The 16,001-nt window shown below is 38.9% G+C and overlaps 1 protein-coding gene across 3 annotated transcripts in view; it reads right to left on the reverse strand.

The window, feature by feature from the left end:
• Nucleotides 1-16,001, reverse strand: part of LOC108696244 (transmembrane protein 150A) — a 100,789-nt gene that overhangs the window by 64,068 nt on the left and 20,720 nt on the right. For all 3 annotated transcript variants that reach the window (XM_041568836.1, XM_018225408.2, XM_041568837.1), the window contains exon 2: nt 10,574-10,621. In XM_041568836.1, the coding sequence (XP_041424770.1) occupies nt 10,574-10,621 (48 nt within the window). The remainder of the gene's footprint in view (nt 1-10,573; nt 10,622-16,001) is intronic.

The following is a 16,001-nucleotide window of genomic DNA, read 5'->3' on the forward strand; positions in this document are numbered from 1 at the left end:
GCGACTTTCCACGACCAATCTTCCCCGAATGCTTCCCCTCGCTCTGCGCCTGGCTAAAATGAAAAATCGCCTGCGCTAATCACACGCGGCGATTCGTTTTCCGAAGTCGCCCGAAGTTTCCTCGTGAGGCAACTTCGGGCGACTTCGGAAAACGAATCGTCGCGTGTGATTAGCGCAGGGGATTTTTCATTTTAGCCAGGCGCAGAGCGAGGGGAAGCATTCGGGGAGAAAAGTCACTGCGATTAGTCGCCAGGCGACTAAATCTCCCCAAATCGCCCAGTGTGTCCCTACCATTAATGAGCACCAGGAATGTTCTTCTTCATTCTTCTTTGCACCAGGTGTGCATGTGCAGCAGCATAAAAAACCTTACTTTAAGCAAAAAGCCATTTTTTTTCACTGAAGAACAAAGAAGTGATAGAAGATGATCATTCCGTGGTGCTCAGAAGCACTGACCCAGGGTATCACCTAAGTAATCACTGGAGGGGTCTATAAAATTGTTTCTGTCAAATTGTTTCAGTGTGTCTGGTGTTTCTGGAAGCTTGAACTACCTTTAGTTGATACATTTCTCAGCAGCATCTGTGGAATGTTAGCAACTATTGCATCAATTATAACAGTTGTCTTAAAGGGGAACTCCACACAAACATAACTTAAGCTTTTTGAAAAGTAAACATAATTTCAAGAAAGTTTGCAATATACATCAATTAAAAAACATGCAGACTTTTCATGATTTTTAATGGTTTGGAACAGTTCGCTAAGCCTAGCCCCCTGCTGATCTGTCTGACTACTTTGCTGAGCTGGCTGACTACTGTTACTTTGTATCAGCAGCCATCTGATTCCCAGTACACGTGATTACAATAACAAACGGAACATCACAGTGCAATGCATTGTGGGTTATGTAGTTCCTACATGCTGTCTGTAAGCTGTGGAGAAGTTGTTCTAATTTGTAACATTAGTATTTCGTCCCTCCTTCCCTGACAAGATTTCAAATGATGCAGAAAGAAAAGAACTGTTAAACAGCTGGATTTCAGAATAGAAAATGTCATTTATTCATACTTTTTGAAGAAACAGGTAACTATGATTTGTATATTAGGGGTATCTGTGTTATGTGGCCCCTTTATCAAATTTTGATTTGGAAGCCGGAGTTCCCCTTTAATGAAACTGAGCAGGGACAAATATAAGAAATGTATCAACTAATGTATAAAAATAGAAACCTTTGCAGTGACCCCCCCCCCCGAGCTGCCTCAGAAAGACATAAGAAGGTGAAAAATTAAACTGAACTGCAAAAAGTGTTGGTGAGCAACTCCTTTAAGCATTCCAAATCATCAAAAAATATTTGAAAAGTTCAGTGGACCTGTTTATTTCTGCTTTTATATAACTTAACTTTCCTTTGTGTAAACTAATCATGCTGCTACAAGATTGTGAAATAAAAGGCAATAAAGGTATTTCTGACCATTGGCTCTTTTAGGTGAAAAAAGCTACAATCACACAACTGGAGAAAGTAGGTTGGCCTACTTATACCGGGAATTTTTTAAAAAAAAGTGTCTATAAGGGCCATGGCACACTGGTCAATTGATCACTGCTAGCTTTAACTCCATTTACAACAAGTGCTACTGTAGTGTCCCAAGTCATTATAGCCAGAAAATATGCTTTTTTTTAGCGGTGAAAATAACCTGTGAAATGTAACCTGACATCTTGATGCAGGGCAACTTCTAACTCTTACTACTAATAATAAAGAGCCTTCGCAGGCACATTTAGATGACTGATATCCTATACAAACTCTCCTTATCAAACAATAAATGTTACATGTAAGTTATTCATTGTAATTGCTGGCCTTTGGCTCATGATGGCCATGCAGTGATAAACATGCCTTTCTGGGTCAAATGAAAGATTTTCTGCAGGGCATTCCAAACTACAGTATATCGGTTTAAAGTGGTTCAGAAAAACAACAAACAACACAGCCTAGGCCCTGGGTATCTTAATGCAAAACTTTGGTATTTACATAAAGCAACACTAGGCATTGTAATCTGCAATGTTTACTCACAGAACAACCAACAATGGTGGTGGGGGGGGGGACTTGGAGAAACAAATTAACAGATCAGTGCAATTCAGTCAATATGTGGGGTTACCAAGCTTTCTCATGATCTGGTGGTTCAGCTTCTGGGCCAAACAATAGAATATCACAGAAGTCTGTATCAGTGCAATGTGCTACACTGGCTGACCATAAATATGTGTTTAGTTGATCAAACCTTAAGATTTTTATATAAAAATATATTGCATAAAACAACTCATATGTAAAACCCTGCTTCACGTAAATAAACCATTTTCATAATCATACACTTTTTTAGTAGTATGTGTCATTATTACATAATTAGAAAGGACATTTATTAGAGCTTCTGGATTGCATTTCCCAATTCATCTAAAAATCATGAGTTACATACTTACCAATCAATGTAACATATTATATAAATAGCCAATGTCTCAGTTTGGTTATGCTTGTGGGGACATATTTAAACTTCCAGTTTTGTTTGAGAAAGGGTGGCGCTCAAAAATACATAGAACTTAAATTACCATACTTTCTGGTCTAGCCTCAAACAACATGAGACGGCAAACGAGAAGAATTTTTCGCCCTTCACTAGATAGACAAAGTGATTCTTTCACTACACCATACAGGGCTTATTCTTCAAGTTTATGAATGTATATAGTATTTAAAAAGTAATGGGAGCATTTTTTTTTTACTTCCAGTAAAGAGTTTTATATAGAAACCATTGCATGCATTTTAAGAAAGCATCTTTTCCATTGCTGTTGCACATAAGGCTGTACAGTTACTGTACATTATAAACTAGCTACTCTCTCTGACAAGATGTAACAGCAGCCAGTCAGATGCTATATATTGCATCTTTTGGATTATTTAATTATAAGAAACCTGTAGGAAAAGAAAAGCCTTAGGTCAATGGCACACTGGGTTGCGCCTCTGCTTCTACCTATCTGCGTTATTTCTGAAGGCAAAGAGAAGCTAATGTGATACCCTCACTGTTCCATATCTCTGTGCTGACAGGCACAAGCCGATGCTGTGCTTTTCAGTGCAGAGACATGGAGCAGAGGAGGGGAGCACATTGGCTTCTCTGTCCCTTCAGAAAAAAAGACAGGTAGAGAGTAGCTGAAGGGCAGCCCACTTGGCCTTGGGTTATTGCATACCCCTGTCCAGCAGGTGACCAAAATACCTTCTAATCTGATCTAATCTCACCCTGTGACAAAGCACCCCATGTGCCATCCCCTTAAAGAACTTTAAGGACAGGGTCAAACAAATTCAGTGGGAATAACAATTGGTTAGGAACACAGGTAGAGTGCCTCACATATTAGCACACCACAGTGAATTTACCTTTCCTTGTCCTTAAAAGGGAAAAAATACCACTTTTTTGATTCAGTTCATCCAGGGCTTATGTAGAAAAGATGCAAACACTATTTGTTTTATATTTACTAAATAAAAAATTATTATTATTATATTTGTTTATAAACAAGTATTCCACAGATTGAAGGACAGCTTGAGAACTACAAAGAACAATTTCCCAAAATGAGAGTGTAATGCAGTAATCCCCAAATAGTGGCTTGTGAGGAACATGTTGCTCCCCAACCCCTTGGATGTTGCTCCCAGCGGCCTCAAAGCAGGTTCTTGTTTTTCAATTTCTGGCTTGGAGGCAAGTTTTGGTTGCATAAACACCACGTGTACTACCAAACAAAGCCTCCTGTAGGCTACCAGTCCACATAGGGGCTACCAAATAGCCAATCACAGCCCTTTTTTGGCATCCTCATCTTTTTTCATGTTTTTGTTGCTCCCCAACTCTTTTTTTTAGGCTTACCATAGCGAGTAATATACTCTGGAAAGCAAAGGGGCATCAAGACCCAGAATCCATCACTTCACAATAGAACAATACATGGGTGAGGTTGCATTACAGTGAGACTCTAGGGAGGGGTTGAGGAACTGTAAAACACACAGACAGGAAACTCAATGACAGGCTTTTATCATTTCCTTTCAGTCTGCAAAATCACGAATATCTGTGTAAAAATAAAATACATTTAGTCTGGAGGGTCGGACAGTGTTTATGTATCTTTTCTACAAAAGCCCAACTGAATGTTCTCATGTTAAAATGGCATATTTTCTCTTTACAGGCTAAGATGGGAAGCAACAGAAGTGATATTGCCAGGGGCTAAACTGCAAACTTCTTCCATGGGAACACAACCAACAATTTAGGGTCTGCTTTTACAACTGGAAAACGTGCTAGTGTGTGCTTTTGAACAATATTTGCCAGCCATGGGCTACTTGTCATTCTCACTTAAGTCATAGAGAAAATACCAGATATTAAATCCAGTTTGCACCATTGCTCTTTATTTGCATGTATGTTGTTACCTTAAAAATATATATGTTATGCAATGGCACATAGGGTGATGTTGGGCATTTTGCCAGTCTTTTTTTTTTACAGCTGTATGTGAAAATCACAAAGCCCATTGTTGGGCCAGTGCACACAGAATATGGTTTAAATCTGCAGAGAGAATCAAAATATAGTTTATAAAAATGAATTATATGCGATTACTGACCCTGAATTAATTTTTTTAATTTACTTGCTGCAGAAGGGGGAACGCTGGCAACAAGATTTTCAGTTCTGTGTAAAGACACGTCGCCTTTCCCTGGAACTCCCAGCAGATGTGGGTTTCTGCTAAAGCAACCATGCAGTCATTCAAAGCATAAACACTAGTGGCTCTGGAAAGGCCAAAGCTTTGGGATTCTTCCATAGGCCGATCAAAATTAAATAATAACAGAACAAAGCAAAACAAAAATAATAATTATTATAACAATAATATATTCCATAATGGTCAGTTTTTATTTTTACACTGGACTGTTCCTTTAAGGGTCTAGAATTTTTTTTAAGCTTTGATCACCTGTATTTTTGGTTGTGTGTGGAAGGCTCATTTAAAGAAAGCAATGTGAGCTGGCTCAGGGTGGTAAAGAGGGCGAAAACAAAGAAAAACATTTACTGGAAGTAGTGAAGAGTGGGTGGAACACATATGGAAGTAATATAGGGAACAGAATGTTCATTTCATGCAAACCATTAAGGACTCTCTAGGCAGGGTTGTCAAGTACACAGCCCTATGCAAACGCTGTGAACGTCAGTTTTTTTCTTGCAAACGATGTGCAGGCAACCCTGTCGCAGGTGAGATTTTCCTAAGATTAAACATAATGTTGGTAAATATGTTTCCCTGCAATTATTCGCATTCCAATGAGAGAAAAGAGAGTCTTGTTTGTTAATGAACAACATCCTTTTCTTTAGAAATAAATAATAAAGGGAATAAAGGGAAGTACCTAGTTCTAATGAAGTTGTACCATGGACAATGCTGGGCTGTTGCAATCCATTGTCTAATCAGAAAGGCACGTGCAGATCACAATTAACTGTCGGAAGACCCTTGATCTAAGGTCTTGTGTTTGATCATTTTGCATATTTTAATGTATATAATATGGATATCCATGGCTGTTGCCCATCAGGTGTTGCTGGACTACAATTCTAAGGCCAAGGGCAGACAAAGCGTTAGCTCTGCTGCTCTCAGTCTGCGTATTTTTTCAGGCTGAGAGAAGCAGATCCGATATGCGTCCTTTCTCCATTCATTTGGATAAGATCCACTTGCATGCTGTCACACACAGCGGAGCAGAAAGAAGGCATTTTCAGACCAACCTCCGCTCCACTTTGCTGCATGTGACTAATCTCAAGCAAATGTGTTCAAATTATTAGGGCACGGAGCAGATCTGCTTCTCTCAGCCTGAAAAAAATCCACAGGCTGGGAGCAGCAGAGCCATCCCTCCATCTACCCTTAGCTGAGGTTAATGGCACAAAGAGCTGTTCATCTGTATTTCTACACCTGAATAGAAAACGCAGACCAATACGCTCCTATCAAGGGTCTCGTCTGCCATGAAGCAAGCCTCAGGTAACATTGCCCCGCAAGTTACCAGGGGAGGCAAAAAAAAACGTTCTGGTAACTTTAAGAGCTGAATCTCTCTCTCTATCTCTGCACTACTGATGAACCCCCTAGAGGCGCCCCTCCCAGAACCCACTCCAACGCAAGCTAAAATGAAAGTGGTGGGGAGGGACAAGAGCAACTTCAGGGTGGCTTAGAGGCCCGAATTGCCTCTGCTCCCATCTATTTCGTCCACTAAAAGGCACAGTGTCAGCCTGCAAGCATACATATGGAGCTGATTTTTGTCCAAAAATATAGCAGATTTTCTCGTGGAAATTAACAGGCAAAGAAAAACTGATGAGCACCCATCAGCTCTGTTTGTGCTCAAAGTCAGATGCCTTGCCTGTCTTTGCACTTGGAAGAAAGAGAGGATAAAAGCACATTAGCTTTCAGAAAATGCTGGCAGAGAAAATCCAATGAACAGCCCTGTATGCAAATAGTTTAATATTATACACAGGGTTTTCTCCACCAGCATGAAATCCTCCTGTCACTGTGCACACACTGCAGATTTTGACCAGAAAAAACAGATATTAGCCCTCTGGATTCCGTGACAGACAGATTTCATGCATGGCATAGGGCACTATGGGCACAAATCTGCATTTCCTCTGCCGGGGGAGAAATTAACATGACAGCCTAAGTAATTCCAAAATTGAATGCGGCCAACGCAGTGTAGTGTAATGCAGTGTTGAAGATTCTAGAATTAAATACTTCAAAAATCTTTGTCATACTCTCAACATCTGCACAATGCAGCTGTGACAGTCCCTCTATTAAAATGAATAAGCCCTTTGTCATTGGGCGATGTGTTTCTCTTGAGAAGCTGTAGCTGTGTGCTACTGATGGAAATAAACACACAGGCCGTGAAAACATGCCATAAAAAGGGAAAATGAAAGTAACTTACTTTTGTAGGGCTCACACCCAACCAAAAATATGTGTGATACTGATTACCGTTATCTCTTATAAAAATAAAAACTGGGTAAATAGATAGGCTGTGCAAAATAAAAAATATTTTCAATATAGTTAGATAGCCAAAAATGTAATGTACAAAGCCTGGTCGTGACTGGATGTCTAACATAATAGCCAGAACACTACTACCAGGCCACATGGGTCATAACTGTAGCTTTTGAATCTGAGCTGCATGCTAAGGATCAATTGCAAACTCACTAAACAGTTATGTCCCATGTGCCCCCCCCCAAATCGCTGACTAACTCAGAGTTAGAGAGCTGCAAAGCAGGAAGTAGTGTTCTGTTCAATATCCAGTCACTCTGGCCTTTATAGATTACATTTATGGATAACTTACTATGTTAGAAAAAATGGTTATTTTGCACTAGGTATCTACGTTTTTAACGTTTTTATTTTCACACTGAACTGTTCCTTTAAGGAAAAAAAGGTACAAATGTTGCCTACGCCAAAGAAAGAACATGAAAGGGAAACATAACTGACTTCTATATGTATTTTACTTTTTTTTTTTTTTACAGAGATTAAAATCAAGAAGCAACCTGCATAACTAAAACCTTTCTTACAGGATGTGGTCATTTAAGCAATCAGGTTTATGTTGAAGGAGATTTAATAAGTTAACCTTGGCTTTGGTGTCTTAAGTCACAGAAACCAGACCCTGACATTCGTGAGAAGTAACTTTCTACATGCATGGAGATGGGCATATCTAACTTGTTTTACTAAATACAGGTATGGGATCAATTATTCTGAAACCCTTTATCCAGAAATCTCCGATATATGGGATGGCCATATCCCACATTTTACGCAATAAGGTTTTTTGTTTTTTTTAAATGATTTCCTTTTATTTTGTGGTAATAAACCCTTCTATACATTTATAATGGTGGCAAAACAATCCTATTGGACTTTTGGAGTACAGTAGTAACTTTAAGATGTAGTGATCCAAATTACTATTCTATGCCAGTATTAATACAAAAATGTGCAATAATTTTACCTTGCTTTGTCCTCAGTATATATTAGGAGAGAATTACAGACTCGATAAAGCTACGGCACACAGGATGAATTATTTGCTGAAAATCCGCTGGTGAAAAATATACGCCGAATGCCACACAGTAGAAACTGCTACTGCCTGCTTCCATTCACTTAAATTTGAAAAAAAATGACATTGGTGCTTTTATGCCTTAACATGTTAGAGTGTGGTAACATGGGATATGTAGTGCTTAATAAACGCCACCAGCAATGAAAGTGTTGAGATATTCTTGGAATGAGGACTAAATTGATACAGCAGTGTTTTTATGCAGTGGCGTTACTAGATGTTACTGGGCTGCATAGCAAACTCAATTTAGGGCCCCAAAACATTGGTAAGCTGACCAATTCTAACAAGATATATTTAAATTGCTCACTGATTAGGACCTCACTGTGCTCTCTACACTCCTGAGTCCCCTTAAAGCGACAGGGTCTGCTTCCTCTATAGTAGTGAGATTTTTTTGGACCCGCACTCGACCCTAACCCGCCCTCACCCAACCCCATCCGGCCCAACCGTGCCTGACCTGCAAATCTAAAATGGAGGAGCCAGAAATAAAAAGGAAGGAACCCCTCAACCCGAACCCACAATGACCGAAGATTTGATGCGGCAGCTGGCCAGAACCTACCAGGGTTTCGGGCTGGCCCGCAAATCACTACTCTGCAGTTACGCCCCTGTTTTTCTGCATTTTTTATCTTGTTGTGTAGCAAGGTGGGCTGGCTTTTTTCATTCAGCAGCAGATAGAACAAAAATATGATGGGGTTCCCATGGATTACTGCCCAGAGGCAACTTCGCCCAGTGTTGAGAAATGACCCCAACAAAGTTTTGTATAAATAATATTCTCACCAGCAGTCCTTCTTCAATTCTCCCACAGTGCATGCTTGGCTTAACATCCCCATATAATATAAAATGAAAGAATATGAATGCACTCACATATTCCAGACAAAGGGAGGGTTTACCCCAAAACTTTGTTTTCACTACACAATCAAACTGTGGTTTGAAATAAAAGGCACGGAGCCTAAAAGATATATGTAAGTGCTGTTCCTTTTTCTTTCATGTTTATTCCAACTAAGTTTTGCCCAGGTGCAGTGACCCATAGTCAAAGTAAACTTTTTATGGATAGCTATGGGTTACTGCATGTGGGCAAACTTAGTGCCTTGTATTATAAATGTGAGTATGTCTGCCAATGTAATAAAGAAACTATTTGAAAAGTGTTATGAAAACTGTAAATTATTCCTCAGTGATCCACCAATTTGTTTAGTTGGTCAGACTCTTCCACAGACAAATGGAGTAGCCATCTCCACCATAATAAAACTACATACTTGCAAAGACTCTCCAGATTTTCTTGTAATTTTATGTGAAAAGTGTCTCCGTATTCTGCTGGAAATAGACACACATTTTAATAACTGGTAATGAATAAGGCCTTTTAACTTGTTAAAAAGACTTACTCCCAGTGAACACTGGGGCCCCAGATGTTGCAAATTCCTTAAACCAATATAAATGGTTTAAAGCATGCTGGGACTTGTAGTCCAGCAATATCTAGGGATACAAGGTTAAAAAAACATGAGACTAAAGGAACAGCTGCTTTTTTGCATAAACTCAGAACAGCAACATTATAAAGTCTGTTGCCCAACCTACAACCTCACCCTTTTTCAGATTATAAACTACAATGTTACTGACCTAATATACAGCATACAAAATATATTTTATATTTTGAAGTCTCCTTCAGTAATACTAAAGGTATGTTTCAAGCTCTGGCTGTATTTCTACAGAATCCTTAAATCCTTCACTCTGCTCATTAATGTCTACTATATCCTGGACACACAAATACAGTCACTCTGTACTCTAGGTGTTGATATTGGCTATTTGCCCTCACTAAATATGTGATGTCTGGGATGGAGCAAAAAGATCAGCTTCAGAACAGTAATTTTATTGCTTTGATGACCAAAAACAATAAGACTTATGGGGAAACGTCTAATACAGGTATGGGATCCTTAATCCGGAAATTCATGTAGAAAGCTCCTAATAAAGGAAAGTCCATCTACCAAAGAGTCCATTTTAATCAAGCATTATCCAGATTGGTGCCAGTAACAATCCTACTGGGTTTATTTCATGTTTAATTTATTTTTAGCAGACTAAAGGTATGGAGATTCAAATTACAGAGAGACCCCGTATCCAAAAAGCCCTAGGTCCCAAGCTCTCTGGATAAGATACCATACCAGTACAGTGTCAGGTTGATTAGAAGCAGCCCTGTAAATTACTGTCCACTTAAAGGAATGATTAATTCTTAATTGATCTATTTATAAACATTCTATTTTTTACCCTTACCCAGTGGCAATATAATGTGTTTTCTAGAAATATTGCTTAGTAAAACCACACAAGCATTCTACCAGTTTTTATGGCAACTTTGAAATGATCCCCGCATAATTTATGGATGCAAAGCCTATATAAATAATTATCTATTGCCATATAGGTTAATGAAAATCTTTTTATAGACAATGAGATGAGAAAGTGTACCTTATTTTAAAAAATAATTAAGTGCAACAAAGTTCAAGTTAACCATGAATAACAGAGAAAATATGTGACCTTACTTACCAATTCGACACGGGGCAAATATGGTTGTTTGACAATGCCATGGCATACCTGGAAAAATAAAACGAGCTATGTCAGGATTTATTGTGATATTATATTATTCTGCATAAGGGTTAATAATTTTATGTCTTAGCAATGCATTTTCCTTTGCTTTTCTGGGGCTTTACCTTGGTAGAAGTGCGTTAATAAATACAATCATGTCAACAAATGTTGATTATGTTACAAATGTTTTACCCATGGAAATTAACATTTAGGCATTTTGGGACCACGGGGTGGTCCCAACACTCAGAAGGCACAGGAAGCTGCATTCTAGAGCACTAATATGTACTAAAAACACTCTTTTCCCTGTCTTTGCACATCTTCTGCATAAATATATTTTTATAGCCACTTGTTAAACTGTTTAGAGCAGGCGGAATCCCATGCATAATTTCTCACACTTTTTTTGCCCAGATCCCTCATGAGCAATGTTCAGACAGTGACCCTTGTACTAGACAGGCCATAAACAGCCATTTGCGAGAGATCAGAACTGCTCCTTAGGTCGGTATAACTCTCATCACAGGACACAAAACAGATTTGGAGTGACACAAAGGTGGTTAATCGGCTGCCTTTAAGCAGTCAGTTGCTGAGTTTAGTCCAACCTGGACACTATCTGCAAGGTGTTTGCATGATCTCATTGTGGCTGCATGGATATGGGATGTCTGACATGCAATTCCTGTTTTGTTTAAAGAGTAAGGCATTTTTTAGTTGATCTATGCACAAAATGTCTCAATGTCTTAAATATATTGATAATGGGTTGAGTGCAGAGGACCTCTTGTATATGTATGTAGATTGTAAGCTCTACAGGGCATGGACCTCCTTCCCACTATGTCTCTTACCACCAGGGATGTAGCGAACTGCCGATTTGGTGTTCGCGAACGCCGTTCGCGAACGCCGGCAAAAAATGCGAACGTTCGCGAACAGTTCGCGAACTTCGAACACCGCTAAAATCGTTCGATTCGAACGATCGAAGGATTTTAATCGTTCGATCGAAGGATTTTCATTCGAATCGAACGATCGAAGCCATTCGATCGAATGCTTTTCATTGGATCCAATGCTTACAATCGTTCGAACGAATGGAAATCGTTCGATTTTTAGCGGTCGAAGGAATTCGAATGGTCGAATGGTCGAACGATCGAACGCGAACTCAAACTGCAAACGTTCCCAAACGTTCGCGAACATTCGGCGGACGCGAACGGTCAAAGTTCGCGCGAACTAGTTCGCGGGCGAACAGTTCGCTACATCCCTACTTACCACGTTGTACTTAAGCTCTTTGTCCTATGATTCTGTATATATTTATTATGTGATTTGTCTCCCCCATGTATACTTTTATATATATATTGTACTTTTATGTACTGTACAACGCTGCGGCTCCTACATCGCTTTACAAATAAAGTTTTATATATATATATATATATATATATATATATATATATATATATCTAGGGGCAGATTCACTAAGGGTCGAATTTCGAAGTAAAAAATACTTCGAAATTCGACCCTCGAATTGAAATCCTTCGACTTCGAATATCGAAGTCAAAGGATTTAGCGCTAAACGTTCGTTCGATCGATCGAAGGATTTTTCGTTCGATTAAACGATTCGAAGGATTTTAATCCAACGATCAAAGGAAAATCCTTCAATCAAAAAAAGTTTAGCAAGCCTATGGGGACCTTCCCCATAGGCTAACATTGACTTCGGTAGGTTTTATCTGCCGAAGTAGGGGGACGAAGTTTTTTTTAAAGGGAAAGTACTTCGACTATCGAATGGTCGAATAGTCGAACGATTTTTCGTTCGAATCGTTCGAATCGAAGTCGAAGGTCGTAGTCGAAGGTCGAAGTAGCCCATTCGATGGTCGAAGTACCCAAAAAATACTTCGAAATTCGAAGTATTTTTCATTCGAATCCTTCACTCGAGCTTAGTGAATCGGCCCCCTAGTGTCACATCTGGTATTGGCACTCACGGGTCTAAATGTTGGTGTTGGTCCACTTTCTACAATTACATATATACACACACACACAGGTATCTACCATTGATGGGCAAGAACTTGGACAAGAATAGTTCTGCCTGAAGTCAACATAGTCAGGCTGGTCTGGTAGTTAACATGATAGTTAATCTGAATGAAAATGAATGTTTTTTGTTTTTTTACTATGGTGCAACAGGCAACAAGGAGATAAATCAGGCTATGATGGGGTGGTTCTGTTTTGCTAAAGATATGTACAGCTCATAATGGAATGTATGAGGGAGTGAGATTAATAAAGAATGCATGCTGTTTTTAGCATTCATCATATTTTCAATTCCAAGTTCCAGACTAATCATTGCATAACAATTTAAAAATTTCAGAGTGTTAGTAAAGCATTACATGAATACAAAAAAAAAATCTATGATGCAGAATAATAAACCTAATAAACTGTCACTATTGCCTTTCTAAAACTATTAAGAGCCTTACTACAATATATTGTTTACAGTAAGCAGAACACTTTAGTCTTCTCCATAGAAAACAATAAAAGGCACTGCCCTTTACCATAACTTGAGAATGGAAATCTATGCAGCTCAGCAGAGGAAGTCATTATCTGACTACAACAACTATTTCTGTGCAAGAGCAAGAGGATAGATGTAGGCTGCATTCAGAATTTTATTTACTAAGCTGCATTGCTCTCTAGACAATGTCAAGACGCCTTGGAGAACAAGGGCCTTCAAAGCCCTAAATAAATCTTGTGCATGAATTCAATCCATGTCACAGAGCTGCTGTATTTGCACAGTGGTACAGCAACCCTTAATGGCACAAAATATCAGAAGAATACCAGGGAATTTTAAGTTATTTAGACAACCCTCAATTGTGCGTTTCAATCTTTGCATTTTCCCCAGTTTATGTTTGTGTTGCAGAAAATGTTGGATATCTAACAGACAAGTGTCTCATAAGGGGCATTTTGTAACAATTTGACTAAATCACATACAGTCTTCTTGTGAAAGAAGCAGGTTCCATTTCTGATCAGACAGCAAGTACTGGCTATATCACAGGAATGCTCATTATGACTTGAGACTTGCCGTGTCCCATCGTCAATTCCCTGTACATCTGCTGTCCTGGCCTGTGGCTGCTGCTCCATGAATTGCTTTGTTGTATTTGTTTGACAGTCTGGCCTCACCAAATATATTTTGGGCAGTTTATTTGTTAAGACTTTAACAAGCACGATATCAACAGCTCTCTGACACAGATTGGCAACTGTGACCCTATCTTGTCATTCTGAAATTCCTAGACATACCAATGCTACAAAGTCTCAATGTCACCCTCCATAAAGGAGAAAACTGTACATAGTACACTCTGCTTTCCAGAGACTTGTAGTCATTGCCCTCAATCATCAATGGCTAAGGCTTATGGCACACATCACGTCTTCTCATATTTAGCCCCCCTCTATTTTATATATGTAAGCATTGTCAGGACTGTAATCAGATGATCACCATAGACATGAAGCAGATTCTGGCAGAAAATGCTCAAGTGAGAATTTTCTGGCTGGAATCCTCATGCAAGTACAAGGTGACACGTGGATGACCGTTCTGTCAACTAACATACATATGGAGGGAAGGAGGCAGGTTCAATCAGTGTTTTCTCTGCCAATGGTTTTATGCAAGGTGTGCCAGTAGCCTAACAGTCTTGTTTCAACAAATACAGTGATATACACACTACTACTGCATCTGAAGTGTCCTCTGTATAAGGAGATGTGTGTATATATATATATATATATATGTTATTTACACATTTTTGCCTCTCGAATTATGAGGCCAGACGCAGTAAACACTTAATGATAAAGCATTTTTAAGGCGTCTGTACATTTTTCTCCTCCAGCCTTGAATAAACATGGAAATCTCGCATGCCCTTCTGTAGATGTTATCAGAAAGTGCACAAGTGTCAGGGATCATTGTTCTTGAAACAATCCATTCTAGTTTGAGCAGATTGTTTATAACTTGGTAGATTTACATCCATCCCAAGCATCTTTAGGAAGTAGGCCTTGGAGGCGTGTGAATAGTCAAGCAATACAGTCACGCACAGCTAAAAAGGAACAGCCAGCGACTGGCCTGCACCAGACACGACAGAAAATATTAGCTATAAGCTCCATAATTATTCAGTAACACACTTAATATTCTACTCATTAAAGCAGTTGGTAGGAGTTGGTCAAGATATTCAATCATTGTGGCCTGTGTCCTATATAACAAAGGTTATGGTGAAGGGTATATACGGATAGCCTTAATTCTCTTGAAAAACTGTGCTGATCTATCATGACACTGTCCAAAAGTAGCCTGGTTTTAGCAGGTAATATAAAAATATATGCCATTTTATTATTACTCTTTATTTATAAAGTGCCAACACATTTATGCAGTGCTTTACAAATATTGTTCATCATTCAAATCAGTCCCTGGCCCACAGATATAACAATCATGTATGTCATAGAACACACAAGGGACAATTTCTCGTCACAACTGGGGTACATATAGGAGATCTGTTATCCAGAAACCTGTTACCCAGAAAGCCCCATCTTAAGGGAAGACCAGTTCCCATAGACTCCATTTTATCCAAATAATCCAATTTCAAAAAATGTTTTATTTTTTCTCTGTAATAATAAAACAGTGCCTTGTACTTGATCCAAACTAAGAGCCTTAGTGGAGACAAAACCAGCCTATTGGGTTTATGCAATGTTTAAATGATGTTCTAGTAGACGTAAGGACGTATGGAAAGATCAGTTATCTGGAGAACCCCAGGTCCGAGCATCCTGTATAATGGGTCCCATACCTGTACCAGCAAGATTAACAGTACCCACTGTAGTTGAAGTGTAGAGCAGATGCCACCCTTTAACTCTACAGGAGTATAGGAAAACAGTGCTGGGCTAGAAATGGTGCTCCATCCCTCCACAGCCCAACACAGAAACCTGACAATGGTAGGACAGAGGTTGATCCCCAATGCAAAAGACCTCTCCAATCAGATAGGTAACCCTTCAAACTGCCCTCTTCACTGCAGGCGGTGTGAGAGAATAAGAAAAAAAAAATTAAAGACTTTTTTACTTTAAAAATAGTGAAAAATATTTCAATGAAATATTGAAATATTGAGAGACATTTCATCTCCTTTAAGAATTTAATGTTTCATTTTTATATGCACAAACGGGACATTCAGGTCATGAGTGTTTTTTTTTTGTAATTAAGAAACTGGAATCTCTGCCGTAACATTTACGTGAATCTCAATAACAGAAAAAGACATCAGCAAACTTTCAACATACTGAGATGAAAAAAATTATTATATATCAGTAACATAAGAAATACTGCAGTTTAATACAAAGTCGTTACTGTAAACTGACATTTAGTAAAGACTGATGGAAAAAGCTTATTAGCAGCATTTGAAAATCCCCA

This window comes from Xenopus laevis, chromosome 7L, assembly GCF_017654675.1.
Source record: "Xenopus laevis strain J_2021 chromosome 7L, Xenopus_laevis_v10.1, whole genome shotgun sequence".
Classification (NCBI taxonomy): domain Eukaryota; kingdom Metazoa; phylum Chordata; class Amphibia; order Anura; family Pipidae; genus Xenopus; species Xenopus laevis.